The sequence below is a fragment of the Alligator mississippiensis genome, chromosome 4, assembly GCF_030867095.1.
Source record: "Alligator mississippiensis isolate rAllMis1 chromosome 4, rAllMis1, whole genome shotgun sequence".
Classification (NCBI taxonomy): domain Eukaryota; kingdom Metazoa; phylum Chordata; order Crocodylia; family Alligatoridae; genus Alligator; species Alligator mississippiensis.
In genome coordinates, this window is record NC_081827.1 from 236,279,980 (window position 1) to 236,296,120 (window position 16,141).

At 43.7% G+C, this 16,141-nt stretch overlaps 1 protein-coding gene across 3 annotated transcripts in view; it reads right to left on the reverse strand.

The window, feature by feature from the left end:
• Positions 1-12,264, reverse strand: part of LOC102572645 (histamine N-methyltransferase) — a 30,314-nt gene extending 18,050 nt beyond the window's left edge. For 2 of the 3 annotated variants that reach the window (XM_019480558.2, XM_006270999.4), the window contains exons 1-4: positions 12,164-12,264; positions 11,209-11,297; positions 4,362-4,561; positions 798-850 (exon numbers count right to left, since the gene is read on the reverse strand). In XM_019480558.2, coding sequence (XP_019336103.1) covers positions 798-850; positions 4,362-4,498 — 190 coding nt within the window. In that variant the 5' untranslated portion in view covers positions 4,499-4,561; positions 11,209-11,297; positions 12,164-12,264. Of the gene's footprint in view, positions 1-797; positions 851-4,361; positions 4,562-5,311; positions 5,422-11,208; positions 11,298-12,163 lie in introns of all 3 variants that reach the window. The other variant, XM_019480557.2, reaches the window with a different exon arrangement.
• Positions 12,265-16,141: the final 3,877 nt, after the last annotated feature.

Sequence of the window (16,141 nt, forward strand, 5' to 3'; positions counted from 1 at the left end):
TAGGGCACAGGATGAGGAAATTCCTTATCCTTTCCCCATAAGTACATAGAAGCACTGAGAACAATTAATTCCATGTTCTACATTGCACGGGACAAGGTATGGTTGTGGAGACAATGCAGAATTAGCTACTTGTTTTCTTTTCTCCTTCTTTCCTGCCGTTTGTTTCCTTTTCTCCTTTCCTTCCCAGCTAACATAAACAACAACCTCAGAGTCAATACAAGAGTAATGTGCACAGCACCCACAGAGCCAAACCCCTAACTCCCACTTAGTTTACAGTGAGAACTCCCAAACATAAATTCAGGCACCAAAGCTTTCCTCTCTTCCCACGCAAACAGAAAGCCCCTGCACAGAAGGCTTATACAGCATGAAGCTAAGAGCGGGAGGGAACAAGCTGGCCTCCAGCATATTTCCCATGTTCTCAAGCCAGCTAAGGAAGCAATGGTTAACAGGAACAGGCCTCTAATCAGTAACGTGAAATAGACTGCTCGCCGATCAGCCATCTGAAATGCAGCATTTTATCATGAAATTTCTAATAACCATGTTAGGAGGCATTGCTAAGCCCACAGATATATTCTGAATACACAGTGCCATTTCTGGGATGGTTCTGGCATGTAGAAAGATAGTAAGTCTCAGAAGGCCCATTTTTACTACAGAGCTAAGTTGGGATTTGAACTTATTGTTCAAGGATTGTCAAATGTTCCCTGCTCTACCAGACTGCAAATTCTCCTCTGTGTTTTGCAACCCACCACTTGTTCAAGAAAAAAAAAAATATAGTCATATTTCAGATCTTACCATACCTGCCCCGCCACCTACACTGAGAATATTGATTGCAGACTTTCCGTTGCCAATGCTGAAAACAAAAATGAGTTTACATATTTCAGGATAGATATTCAACATACAGAATTGTATTAGTTACTTCAAAGCAACAAGTAATGACTGCAGATTAAAACATATAGGAAAAAATCCACCATATCAATGTGTGTGTGCATGTGTGTGTGTGTAGATGTATGTATGTCTGTTTATGTTAGTACAGCACCATAAATGTACAGGCAGACATGGGCAAACTAGAATTCTGGCTTAATTTTGAATCAGTAATCACTCAGACTGTACCTGGGTCTTACACCCATATGACAACTGAATAAAAACAGAAACCTGCATATATTTTTTCACTTCCCTGCTCGGAGGAGAACCTATTTCCACAAACCTATGCAAATGTAAATATATTTCTAATATGTATCTGTGTACACGTGTGTTTGTACTGTACTTGATTGCACCTGGTCATGGCTGTGGTTTATAAGCTGCCCAGGACAGAGATTGCTTTACTGTTTTATACAGCTTGTTTGGGGAAACATATATACAAGTCTGTATTTACACCGGTGTAAAGCCAGGGTTGATTCCACTGATCAGTAAGAATGCAGGTGCATTCTTCTAAGAGAGAAGGCAGGACAGAGAATGATAATCTGTCGCAAAAGGAGCAGAAATGCCTACAGTAAGGAAAAAACCCCTTCAGGCCCTTGACCAACATTACACTTCAGACATGATTAACCAATTAATCACATCCTAACTAGTAATCCAGCCACACATTCATGCAATTAATGGTGTGATAAAACAGGGAATAAACCACCAAACAGGCACACAAACTGTGTGTAACAACTGTGCAACTAATTCCTATTGCACCTAAATTGATCATGGGGCCAGCACTGACAAACTCATCAGTGCTCGCAGACTTGGGAACACCAGTCAGTTGATCAGTGCTCCCAGCCGTGGCAGCACATGGGGGGCCCTGGTTCAGGAAGGGCCTCCATTCCCCTGAACTCCCACGGCTGCAACCATCAGCTGAACTTGCTCCTTGTCAGCACAGAGAGAGCCAGACATTGTGACGCCGGGCTCCCTTTGCAATAGGGCGTGACTGGGATCTGATCCACGGCCCCTCAATTGTGCCTCCCGCCACAGTCCCACAATTGTGCCTCCCGCACATACGGCCTGGTAAGAAGCACAATTGTTAGGATCAGATCCCATTGCACCTTTAACTGAATGTCTGTCAGCGGCCTCAGTTATATTGGTGCTCATGTATAAGATCATTTCTCCATTGAAATCAATATCAAACTCTGATTTCACTTTCTGTTCAAAGCAATTCTGACAGAGTTAGCAGGACAGAAGCCAGCTCAGAAGGAGAGGAAGCCAAGCCTACAGAGCAGGACTCAGCTGCACAATCTAGGACCCTGGAAACAAATGGGAAGAAGAGCACGGCAGAGTATGGAATTAGGTTGAAGCCAAGGGTCTTTCAAGACAAAACAAAGCAGATATGTTTCTAGACAAAGGAAAGGAGAAGAGATTGCCAGGGGAGCATAGGAGGGTTTTGAAGTTAAGAATCAGGAAAGAAATGACATAAATAGAAGAGACAAGGGGTGTGGGAAAGGGAACATGGAGGAAGAACCCATGGTTAAGGATTAGTGCATGGGTAGAGTGGTGTGAAAGGAGAACAGAGATGTCAAGTAGAAGAATGATTTGATTTGAAAGAAGATGGTCAGGAGGGAGGGAAAGCAGAGAGGTTAGGATCAGGCAGCAGAGAACCAGTGACAAACAAACAGTCAAACTATCATGGATACCCCTTCACTGAATGGCTCTATTCATTTACCCTGACATGTGTAGTTGTCACCTTAAATATTTATGGTGGTATTTCATGTTACAGTAGTCAACATGCTGCAGTTTATTTTGGAAATCCAAAGAAATCTTAATAAGACATGAGCCGACTGTCATTTTCATGGCACAGGTTTGTGCTGGGGATCAGAGCTATATCACAAGGCTTCCTGCAAGAATGATAAGTAGTGGGAATCAGTGGGGAGTTCTGAATTCACTAAGCATGCTGCATATGTCCATAACAGTCACATAATGCATTTAAAAGAGAAAATGCACAAATAAAAGACATTCTGAAACATAAGCTTTTCTAAGGGGATGATTTCTGAGCAACAATATTTTGTATTACAGCTGGGCAGGAAAGACATTTTCTGTCCTCTGATTTTTTTTTCTTCATTAGAAACTTGTCCTAAATCGGTATAAAAAGTGGAAAGACTCAATGTTGTTCATGAGCCAGAAATTAAAAAAAAAAGTTTCAGAAACACTGAAAATGTCCTTGCTGCTCAGGCCTGCCACCTTCCCAGCAGCCCATCTGGTGGGCTGGTGGGTTATCTGGGCATAACGGCTCCCTGGCTTCTCAGTTGGCAACCTGCCCAGAGAAGCAGGGAGCTGGCCAACTGGCAAGCCGGCAAGCTCAGGGAGCCGGCAAACAAAGACAGACTTCCTGCCAGGTGGACAGCCAGGGATCTGGGTAACCCACAGGTCCAGGAGCTGCAGAGCCAGGAAAGAGAGACGGTCAGGAACCAGCACACTCGGTTTCTGTTGGATGTTTCAATGCAGTCCATGTGGTCCTGTTGAGAACTGTCCAGTGGCAAATTCCAGCAGAAAAATTTCAACCCACTCTGCATTGTACGTATGCCATATACTACTTTTGCTTAATAACCTTCTTGCACTTTTCTGTGTGCTTTTTATCTATGTGGGAAACAAGCCACCGAGAGATTCACTAACTGGACCAAGTAGTGCTATAACTAGAGTGGGACGACCAAGACGAGCGCCCTGGGCACTGACTTGGGACAGGGAGAGGGGGGCAGGAGGGCATAGTGAGAAGTTAGAAGCGCTGCGACACTGCTCTGTGTCCCGGGCACCCAGATGCCCAGCCACATTGCTACACCACTAAGATCAAGGCCCAGGAACAAGGCAGTAGCTGAACAGAAAACTGACATCATAACCAGACTGCCCACTCTCCAAAGTCTGAAAGCTCCCACTGCCTTCCTTAGAGCTAGGATTTCACCTTTTAATACCCAAATCCTGCTCCAGTCTACAAAAGACAATTTAATACATACGTAAAGAGAGACAAACCTATGAACTTACTTGACTACTAAATGTATTGTCTGAAAGCCAGAGAGAATCCAAATATTACCTGAAAAGCTTATTTAAAAAATCTTAAATTAATGTACATGTTAAAATCCTCTGCTTTCCCCCACATTTATTTTTCACGTTAGTTTTTATTTTACCTAAGCAATATTTGCAGGCAAAGAAACAATCAAATCTTATCTATATCCCAGTAGACAGACTCAGTCACAAACAGAGGCCTTTCAGAGGAATGTGTAAATTAAATCTCTAACTAAGGCACTATCAAAGATCTACAGAAGGGGGGGAAGCAATCTATAACTCTCAGGCAGTCCTTTCAAGCCCTGCCTCATGCAGTCAGGAGCATACATTTATCACTTGTGCAGAACTGTATCAAGGGTTTGTCCTTTTGATAAAATGTCTGACTTTGTTACCTTGATATTATGTCTGGCAGCTTCTTCTCAATGAATTCCAGCATGCACTCATGCTCTGTTGAATTCTCAAGGAACAGACGGAAAGATTCAACATATCGGCTATGGTTTGAGATCAAGCTCCTCATGGAAGATGCCATGTTTGGTTTTATAAGGAATGCAAAAAACCAGAGTTTTTCTCCTTCTGTTTTTTCACTTCAGCCCTAGGAAAGGAAGAAAAAAAAATTAAAACCACAGACTAAAAGATCCTCACATTTAAAACTGCTTCAATATCAGACGCCGGAACTGTATCTAGTCTGAACACTGAAAAGTACTTGTATAATCACTATATCTACATTATTGCTGGACTTTGTTCCGTGACCTTGGCCCATTGTTTTAGATTAGAAACATAGCTGTAAAAGGACCTTCTTTTATCTAAAAAGAATTACATGAAAGACGCTACTTCAGGTTTGAAAGACAAACAGCAATAGATCACATATAAACTCCATGAACAAAACATTAGCATTTCATCAGTGATGGAACAGGACCCAGTTACGATCTAGGAAGCACCCTGAAGTTTTTTCTACACGAAACTTTTAAAAAATCCCGGTATTTCCTAAATGGAAAGAGTCTGCTTTGAACCAAAGGGAAGTGAGGTACAAATTCTCGGAGAAGCTCAGCACTGCTTATTTTTTGTTTTCAGCCGGATGGTGTTTTAAAGAGGACTCAGAGCAGTAGATGGATGGGTGGATGCCATAACATTTTGGTAAAAAAGTAAATTATGTAGCACCTTTTTCCTGAGGATATCAAAATACTTCCCAAGCATTCATCAGTTAAGTGTCACAAAAGCCATGTTAAACCCTTAGCAAAGGCAGGAGCTGGAACTCCAGTTCACAAGTAGGGAAAATTGGCACAGAGCAGGTAAAATAAATGAAATGGAAAGATCATGTAGGGTCAGTGGAAAAAGCTCAGACCTGAAAACAGACTCCTGAACCTTGTTTCTATACTGTAGCAGAAGACACTTCTCTTCCCCACATCTGCTCCTGTGCGTGGTGGCGGAAGATCATGGCAAAGCAAAACAACCCTGCAGGAAGTAGATGGATGTGTTATGCCTCTGAACAAATGGAACTGAATAGGTGCTTTGATCCCTCTTTTCACAGCTGCCTAGCAGCCCTTTTCTCTATTATTCCTGTATGGACTCATTTGCCTTAATTTCATTTAAACCCTTTTCCAAATCCTTGAGCTAAATTGCCCCTAAAGGGAATGGTTAAAGAGAGTCAAAGCAGTTGCCTACCTTTCTGTCCGATGAGCTCTGGAATGGGAGCAGCTCGCTGAGTGCACGGTACTTCCTGGACTTGGTTGCCATGCAACCATCATAGCAGCCCGTAGGCTCTGTCTCTGCTCAGTTATCTTCTTTGAGCACACAGGAGGAGAAATATCAAATGCAGGGTTTCAGCTGGGTGCTTCCTCTCGGGTGTTGGGCCTTTGTGTCTGCACAGCGTTAGCTGGATTTGGATTCTTGGGTGAATGTTAGTTTGATAAAGGCAAAGGGACTCCGCTGATGAATTGCTGTGCAACTGCAGTGTCTTTTGTTTTCCGTGCACTGCACCCCTACATTTCCCAGAACTGGCTGTATGAGCTACTTTGTTCTGGGGCCTGGCCAGGTTACACATTTATGCCTGTGCAACTGCCTCACACTGGTCCAAAAGGTAGGATACCAACAGTGCAAATCCCTAACCCGGGTAACTTTGCTCACTTCTCTGTAACTTGCACCAGGTTCAGAATTCACTCTAAATGCCCGGGGCAGCACTTTGCTAAGCAAACAGGTATCACCTGATCCATAATGATACAGTAATAACTGTCCAATGTGTGCATCTACCCTAGGGTATCACATTGTGGTATGCCTATTCATGATTCTGGTGCAATAGAAAAAACAAGCATAAATTATACTGGAGCATGTGTCCATCTGTCCAAGCCCACGGTTGTTACAACACGTCACAAAAAACTATGAGACTTGCCCAGAGAATGTCTACTGGACTGCTCCCAAAGAGATGCTTTCATGTACATGAGAAAACTGCTACTACTGCTTGGCATCCTATCCCACCCTGCTCTGTACTGTCACGGAAAATAATTCAGCAGGGTTCATCAAAAAAAGCACGCTCCTCCACTCTCTTCTCCTAGCTTGCTGGGCTGGCATCCCATGGAGAACTTCAGGGTGGTTTTCAGAGGTTCAGGGACTGGTAGAGTAGGTTACAAAATCCTCACTCCACTGCCCAGTTGGGATTCACTGACCAGTGTCCCTTCACTCCGAGACACAAAGGATAAAAGACAAATGGAAAGCCCACATCTTGTTTGTGGGTGACACTTACTGGCGCTAATGGTGACACTACACATGAACTCTCTCACTCCCACTGCCCACCACCAGAGCAGCAGGAGACTTTCTCCCCGTTATTCCCTCTCCTTAGCATTTGTCACACAGCTTTCTCAGATCTTATTCCCTGCATGTTTCTAGGCCATCATCAGGAGCACAAGCCAGGTTTTAATATGTGTAGGCTGTTCTTGCCAAGCTAAATACTCACTCCATCTGTACACTAGCAACTGTGGGCTTTTTTGTTGTTTTTTGCTTGTTTTTTTTTTTTTTTAAATAGCCAAAGACTCTGCGGTCACATAAACTAGGAGGTCTCTTTTGGTTCCACTATACTGGTGTTTGTTATTGTGTTATTGCTGCTGCGTGGATGATGTGAAAATAGCTCGGTAGTCTTATTCTTACTCCCAACAGACAGTAATCTATGCAGTGCCATAGCAAGGGGGGCGAGTGGGGCGACCGCCGTGGGCACTGAAGTGACGGGACGCCAAAAGGCACTGCCCAGCTGGGGCAGGGCATGGGACAGAGCTGCAAGCAGATCATTTGGTGGGCATGGGGGCTGGGGGTGGGTGGCTCCTGCCGCTTTCTGCACTCCTGGGCAAGCATGGGGTCGGGGGTGTCCCCTGGATCTGTGTGCAGGGAGAGAGCAGGCTGCCACTTTGGGCTTTGCCCTGGGTGCCAAATTTCCTTGCCATGGTGCTGAATCTATGCTATGGAAACCAGCACTATGGCTGGCACTAACTGGCAATTTTGTTGGTAGTCCCAACAAACAAGCCGTGGAGAAAGCATGGCCGATCTCCTTGGTCACCTGTATGCAGTAGAAGTGTAAAGTGCTACCAACCAGAATAGGCATTGGTGTAATGGTTTCCATGCAGTGGAGTCTTATGGTATACTTGCTCTTTTTAAAATCAATGCTTGGCACACAACTGATGTATATCAACCCCCAAACAATCAGTTAAGGTTCTTAAACTGTTATGTTCCAGCAGGTTTATCATCTCCAGGGGCTCAAAAAACACCCTGACCTGGAGACTCCAAGGCAACTAATACTAATAAGCAGAGAAGGTTCTAGGCTGATTAGGTCACATTGTTTCAGTTATCAAAAATTGCATTCCCGGAGGTAATTCCTTATAACATGTCCAAAAGGAGACTCTGAATTATCAAGGGATAGTATTCAAGATGCCTCTTTGTTCCTCCACCAGAGATAATTCTATATCCCACAGGTCCCCTGATTGTGGGTCGGCTTTTTAGTAAGAGAGCCCTTATGTAGTTTGTATGCACTGAAATGCTGCAAGGAGAAACACAGAACTATATAACAGTAGGACTGGGAGGGATTTTTGAAAGGTCACCTAGTCCAATTCCCTAAACTTAGTCAGGATCATCCCTCCCCAAAACATCCCATACAAATCCATTGTCTAACCTTGTAGCAAAACCGCACAGTCCACCCTGGCACAACACAAGAAATAACACTCAAGTCTGCCACAGGTAAAGCAGAGGAATCATGGCATCCAACATCCTGCTGATGCACATGTTGTTAAAAATATGCTCAAGAGATCCCAGGAAAAGAGTAGAGGGAGAGGTGCTAGAGAGGAAAGCAAAAACCTCCACAATAAATACCAAGCTGACCAAGGGTTAAAATTCCTTCCTGACCCCAAATATGGCGATCGGTCTGACCCTGAGAGGAGGGGCAAGACCCTCTAGCCAGGAACCTCTGTATTTAAGTCCGAGCAGGAGCAATGGCACACCCCAATTAAAATCCCTAGCCTTGGCTGCAACCAACACCCAATGCCTCTGAGGAAGGTTTAAAAAAAAAACAAACCCAGACACACGTAGCAGCAGGAGAGGGGAAAAATTCCTTCCAGGCCCTGTGCAGCAACCAGCAAAGTTCATAAGCATGGACAGTACCCATAGTACCTAGATCATCTCTGAACAGTGCTTGTCCAACCTCCTCTTGGACACCTTCAAGGATGGAGATTCCACAACTTCCCTCGGTCTGTTCTGCTATCTCACTTTTCTAACAATGAAGAAGTTGTCCTGATATCCAATCTAAACCTACTTTGCTGCAACTTCAAGCCAATGGCCTGGGGTGGGGGACACTGCACATGTGTCTGTGAGCACTGGTTAACACTGGTCCAGGCCCTGCATTCCTGCCAGCCCTGGCCTCAGGCCCTGTGCTCCTGCTGCCCTGGTCCTGGGCACTGGTCCGGACCCTGCACTCACAGCCCCTGCCCGCCCCTTCTCACTGCTGCTGCTCCTCCACCCTGCCTGCTGGTCACTCCAGTACCCCGTGCCAAAGCAGATCCCGGGCTCCTGCCACCCTACCCTGGGACCTGCCAGCCTGGGCTCCACACTCACTCTGCCCCCAACCTGCCCCTTCTTGCCACGGCCGCCGCTCCTTTCCACCTGCTCCAACATGTGGTGCTGGAGCAGATCCCAGGCTACTGCCACCCCACACTGGACCCCCGCTGGCTGCCACTCACCGCTTCACTTGACACTGCTGCTGCTGTCACCGCTGCTTCTCCCCACCCCCACACTGATCGTTATAATGAAGTGCACTGAGCGCTAAGTGAAACCAGGTAGGTATTTTAAATGAGTGCTATAGCGAAACTGCATTAAGCAGGAGTTGCCTGTATCAGCGATCCTTGTTTTCTCTGTTTAAAAATAGCAAATTCTCTGATTAAAACCCGCCAAATCCATGTTTTTCCATGATTAAAATGAAACACCACTATTTATAAAGATATCAGTGAATACAATGTTTTATTGATATATTTACAATTTTAAAACAATTTGGAAGCCCACCAGTGCTTCAATTACTAAAATAAAATAAATTCTAAATGCCTATAAATGTTGGTGTTTGATTTTGGGTTTTTTTATAATGGAAAATCAGAGCTCCCCCTGCCCCTTTTGCTAACCAGGATGCAGGTCCAGACATAGCTGTCACCTCATATGCCAGTGCTCTGCCCATGCCATTGCCCTTCATTCCCAAGCCACGGCCCCCCAACCCTGCTGGGGCCCCTACTTCTAACCCACAAACCCCTGGTCCTTGTGGTGCCCCTTACTCCCCACCCACAGCGTCCCACCCGCTCCAGCCCCCTGCCCCCTCAACAGCGCCCAAGCCCCATGGGAGGTGGCAGCTGCTGCAGTGGAGTGAAGCGTGAGGCCTGGCTCCCCCTGCCCCATGGGCAGCACAGCTGGAGCGGAGTCCGTGGAGGGGGGATGAGAGATGCCCATTGCAGGCTCAGGGCTCCCCACCCTGTTGCCCTGCTCTTGGGGACCTCTGTGTCCCAGCAGGTAGGAACTGGTGTGGCAGGGCAGGGCAGGGCAGGGTGGGGAGGCTTGGTGCCACCACCAAGAGCCCCACGCCACCATTGCGAGACACCCCGTCTGCCTGGCAGCAGCGGGAATGGTGACACATGGCTACCATTGTCTGAATGCCCTCTTCCCACTCCCCCCAGCCCCTTGCAGACTGGAACTCTGCCAGCCTGCAAGGAGGAACCTGCCATTTCCTGTGTTTTTCTCCTTAAAAAGTGACCATCTGGGTTTTTCTCCTTAAAATGAGAAAATCTGAACGAACTGCTTCAAAGGCTACACTCTTTCCAGGTCCCTCAAGAATCTTACTTCATCATCCACTCATGGCAAACCATCCCCCTGGCTGTCACAGAGTCTTCTCACTCACGCTGTGTCACATTTGTTACGGCATTTTTACACTTACTTTTCACTCCCTTCACTACACAAAGTGAAAAGTAGTAGAGAGTCAGGGTTAGCATTTCCAAAAGTAACCTCCCAGCACATCACAGTAATTAAAGTCCCCCATGAGAACCAGATCTTATGAATGATGTCAGTGGTGTAAAACCTGAGCTAGCTCCCCATCCTTTACATTTTCAACATCTCTATTTTAGTAAAGAACTGTGGGTCAGATTCTGATCTCGGGGGGGGGGGGGGCAGGGGGAATCAAATGAAATGGACTCACTTTCAGCATGCTTATATATTTAAATCTAATCCTACAAGTAGAAGTTACCTAGAGGCAGTCAAACAGCGTGGCCTATCTCAAATGGGCACTTATTTTTCAAGTACTCTAAAACCACTCAAAGAGAAAAATATTAAATAAGTACATGGACATTGTGGAGACTTCCTAACCCTGATGAACACCTACTCAAGCCAGTAGTGTCACTGAAGCTGAAAGGACTAATCACATGAATAGGAGACCCAAAATCTTCCCCTACAATAAAGGCCCAGGCAGCTGCAAAGCACCCAGGCACTGCTTGTTGTTGCTAGGGGTTGTTTTAATGAGCCTGTTTTTGTTAGATAAGAGCAGTAATCTTGCCTATGTATTAGAAAGACAGACTAACAAATTGCAGCTAAATTGACTCTATTATATGAATTACCATCGCTCAAGCTAACAATTCACTATCTATTTTGTGCAGTCAAGTGAAATTTGTGGTGACTACAGACAGAATAAAATGCAGTTTTGCATTAGGCAGTATTAAAACTGTGCATGCTGCCACATACCTGGAACTACAAACACATAAATCCTTGGATCTTTCACTGAGAGTTGTGCTCTTTTTCAGGTGATCAGCATTCAAGTCCTTCGGGAGCACCTGAACGAGGGGTGAAAATAGCCAATTATAATTTTTCCAGGTACAGTAAGAAAGCAGAAGAGAATATACATGGGTTATGAGCACATACTCTATCTCCCCCATTGGAGAGTGGTACATTCCATGTTTACCCATTCCTTTAGTTCAGATGCAGTGGGGGAAGCTCATACCATCTGGCATGAAAATATTTTTCAAACCTCAATCTTTTAACAAATATTTCATAGTTAATCCTTTTACAGTTTTGAGGATCTAGATAGTTAAAAAGTGTTCGTATAATGGCCTTCACACTTGTTGTGATTTAATTTCCATGTTTATTTTGTTGTAGATAAGAACGGCTGAGATCATTTAACATTTCAGGCAGCTTCAGGAATTCATCTTGGTCATTTGATTTTGTTTCATTGCAGCTTGGCCTGCAATCAGTTTGTTCAGAAATCGGAGGGGGGGGCTGGGAATAATTCTGAAAAAAAGCCCCTAAAAACGTGTCTGACAGTTTCTCTCATATGGACAAGTTGCCCTGCAGAACAAATCAACTTACCCATACTAAGCATTTTTTTACCAACTTTAGGCCTGATTTTGCTTTTACACCACAGTAACTATAGTTACTCTGGAGCAGTGCTGTCTGGTATCAGAATAAACCCTGGTTGAATGGCATATCAAAATCATTTACGGTCTGTGAATTAAATCAGAAAGGAAAGTGAGCATTCTTGAAATGTTTGTAAACACATTGCAAAAGGGAAGTGCATGCTGCTACACTAGTGTTTGTTGTTGCTAAACGCTAGCAAGATACAGAAGGCATTAGCTTTTCCTTCTAAGAAACCGAGAGAAAGATATTTTAAGCCTGAACTTATCCTGAAAGCATTCATACTTACATGTATACCATCTGGGCTTTACGGGGCCAGCCGGTTTCAGTTTCTGGGAGTGTTGCTACAGGAGGCAGGAAGTGGACTCTGTGAAATCAGACACTTTTTAAAAAAAGATTTTATCTCCACCCACAACGAGTCAAGCGTTTTGGCATACAGATAGTATAGTATTCTCCTTCAAGAATAAAATAAAGAGATACTGCAACCCTTAATGTGGCTTACCACAGAAATCCAAACTGCTCTCAGTTTCAATGGTGCAAAAACAGAGTAGACCTGATGTATAGGATTAGGGTGTAATGAAGAACAGGATTTGGCCCCTAGATTTTAAACAGGAACTTCATGAAGAGTGCTAATTTTGGTAAAAGGCCACATCTTGCTTTTCAAAGAGAATACTGAGTTTTCTTTGGGTTGATGAAAATGTTATTTTTACTTTTCATAGACATCATAGAGCACTAGGGCTGGAAGGGACCTCCATAGGTCAGCCCTGTCCCTGAGGCAGGATCATCCCTGTCCAAACCATCCTATACAAATCTATAATCTAACCTCTTAGTAAAACTATTGTCTACCCTGACATAACACAATATAGCACCCCAGCCTGCCACAGGTAACGTAAAAGAGGACCATGGCAGCCAACATCCTATAAAAAGGTTTTTAATATACATCAAAGAGATGTTATCACATGAAAGAGCCCCTGGAATTTCTTGTGATTCCATCATCAGAGCTGTAGTCAGAATTTGGTTTCAACAGGAGTCTGCCTGAATAGTGTCTGCTAAAAACCAAGCAAGGCTATCAGATTTGGACTGGTGACAAGTGTTTAGAAACTTCATAGGCTCAACACTCTTGAAGAGAACTTGGTGTGTTTCTCTATCCACTTCTTTAATTTTGTTGATGTAACGCTTCATCTAGAAAACTACCCAAAACACAACCCCTTCCCCCCCTCCACCAGTAAATTCAATGGAAGGATACTGGTGCTGAAATTGGGATGTAGGCCAGGAGCTGACAGAGCCTGCCTTTTTCTAGTGAGCTGCAACAGAGCTCTAATGTGAACCGCCACTTCTGGGGAGGAGGAAGGGGAAGGGAGAAGGACAGTTCGAAAATGTAGATCTAGGTGCAATGTCATCATGCAGCCAACTACACTTTCAAGTGCAAATAGTTTCTACTTACCTTTTTCTAATCCTCTAGGATGTTTTTTTTAAATATCAAACTGAATATACTGGGGGCACAGAACCATCACTGGGTCACAGCCACCTGCAGAGACATAGCAAACAATTTCAAAATCTACACACACAGTATGTAATCCATTGCCTCCTACTGGTTTATACCTGTTATCTCCCAAAACAGACGTGGTATTGCACACAATCCGATCACTAACACAGTGGGTTCATTTAGGCATAGAGACAGTGTGTTAATAAAAGCCTGGATGAAAAACAGAAGAAAGATACCAGTTGTGCTGTAAGAAATTTTGTCCCTTGCAAATGAAAATGATTTGCCATGATATTTGCAGCAAATGGTCATAGCCTTGTACTGCATTATTTACATTTTGCTTATATAAATTTATTGCTGCAGCATTGTTTGGTTTCTAATCTTTCTCTCTACTATTTATAGAGCTGACTGGTTGTACCCTTTATGGGTACAGTTACAAAAGGGGAACATTTTCAAAACTGCTTAAGTCACTTTTAAGTCTAACTCTCACAGGCAGTCAATGGAACTCGAGCACTTCTGAAAAAATGCACCCCACGTCTTTTATCATCCTGTATTCAAGTGTTCATAGCCTTACAAAGCATTTTTGTTTTCCATGCTTGAAAGTTTCCATGGCTTGTGTCTTCCTTCTGGAAAGTTCAACCAAAAAAACCTTTTTTGCCATCGGCAAGTTCCCATTGAAAACATGATGATAATAATAGTCACAATGTCTTTAAAGACAAAGTGACAAAGAAAGTGGCTATAATTTGCCACTTGATCTGAACTGAGGAAGAGCTAAAGCACGTGCTTGTCTTGGGGGACAGTAATTTTAAAAATCTAAATGTTATAAGGCATGGAACAAATCACTTGCAAGCATGTTCACTGGGTCCTTTCTAGGCACAGCAGACCTTTGTCTGATGATCAATGAAGATCTCTGTGAGATCACAGCATATTCATCCTTTCTCGTCAGAGAAGTGTGCTGACCATGAATGGATATGGCTAGTACTAAGGAACTTAAGCAAAGGCAAATGATCTTCTACAGTCCATGGGCCAGATCTGGCCGGGGAGCATCAGGGCAGCAGGAGAGAAGTTCAGCAGAAAGGACTGGCGGCAGGGACGGGAGTGGTAGCAGCATTAATTGCTGCTCCCCTGCTACCAAATTTCCTGACCTGTGTGGGTCCCAATGTGCTGGATAACATGGCCCAGAAGGCTAGACTGCACTGGCACATGGCTGGATCTAGGCACGTGGTATCAGGCTAGCATGCTGGATCACACCTGCAGACCGACCCTTTGTGCTAACCCTGCACCATTCTTTCAGCCCACAAAGCTGGAAAGCTGGGTGCCACAGCCACTGCTCTACAGCTTTGTTTTAAATACCAGGGGATAGGGGGGAAGAAAAGATAAGAATGAACAAAATTGCAAATCCCACAATTTTAGGCACTCCTCCATTTTTTTAAGTTCACTCTTATACAATACATCCTTCTGTATGCTGCAAATCTTAACATTTCATTCAAACCATAAATTTGGAATGCTGAAATTCATAAAGCACAAGCAATAAGGTGGGCGGGGGAAGGTAAATGGAAATAAAAATGTTCTTATATAGTAACAAAGGGTGCATAGTTACAATTATAAATAGTGTAGAAATGGCAACTGTGAATGCTTGCAGAGAAAACAATATGCTACATTTTTTCTATGTGCTCATACATCATCCTTTGCAAAGTAGCTTAATTGAATTTTTTAAAGCCACAGTATATTTCACAATGAGCCTGTAGAAATGTAATCAGTTATGGGTGTTTTTGTAAACCCTCTAGTCAGAAAAAGGAAATGAAAGAGCACAGGAGATCAGGAGATTTTCCCAATTGTATCGTCTTGCAGTTCAACTCTGTAATCTTAACAGTACTTTATTTGCCATGAACATGCAGTGTATTTGGGTCTCCCAGCAGAAAGTCTTGTATGCCTATTGTATCCCAACTTGCATAATACACCTTTAGCTCTTGGGCCAGCAGTTTTAATTTCATAATAGAAAGATACCCAACTCTTTACCCTGAGTTTCCAACTGGTTTGTAAGAAAATGTCTTTGGTTGCTATTTACATGCATTCCACTTCCTTAATTTTGAGTTAAAATGCCAGACTTCCCCTATCTCTAAGATTTATAGTGTCTCAACTTGAAACCATAAATCAGCACAGGTGCACAGACTTTTCAACAAACAGAGTAAATCCTAGGCCTACTGAATCAGTGGTAGTTTTGCCTTTGATTTTAATAGAACCAGTATTTCACTTATAGTGAGATTACAAAGAGACCCTAAACTGGTTCCCCATCATTTATTGCTTCAGAATGAAGCAACATTTCTTAGGGTGGTATATTTTATTGAACCTGTGTAGCTGAGATAAAGTTAGACAAGCTTTTAAATTCATAGATTCATAGAATTATAGAGACGTAGGACTGGAAAGGACCTCCAGAAGTCATTCAGTCCAGACATCCTTCCTCAGATCTCATATAATTTCTAGACTGTCATGGCTACAACATCACCCTTACACTACCAAACATGTTTTCTACAAGTACTTATTACTCCCACATATAATAAGGAGCCAAATCCTGCCTGCAGCCTCCCTGGAGCCATACCAGTGGAAGTTAGCCATGTTGCACAAGCATAATGAAACAAGAGACTGGCATGTAATTTGGGCCAGAGTCACTGGTACCTCCTTTTTTCACCACTCTGAAAACCTGGCATCACGACAGCCAGGCAACTGAGCCAAAATCTGTAAATGCATCTGGCTATTATTTTTTCCTCTAAAAAAATGCCAACA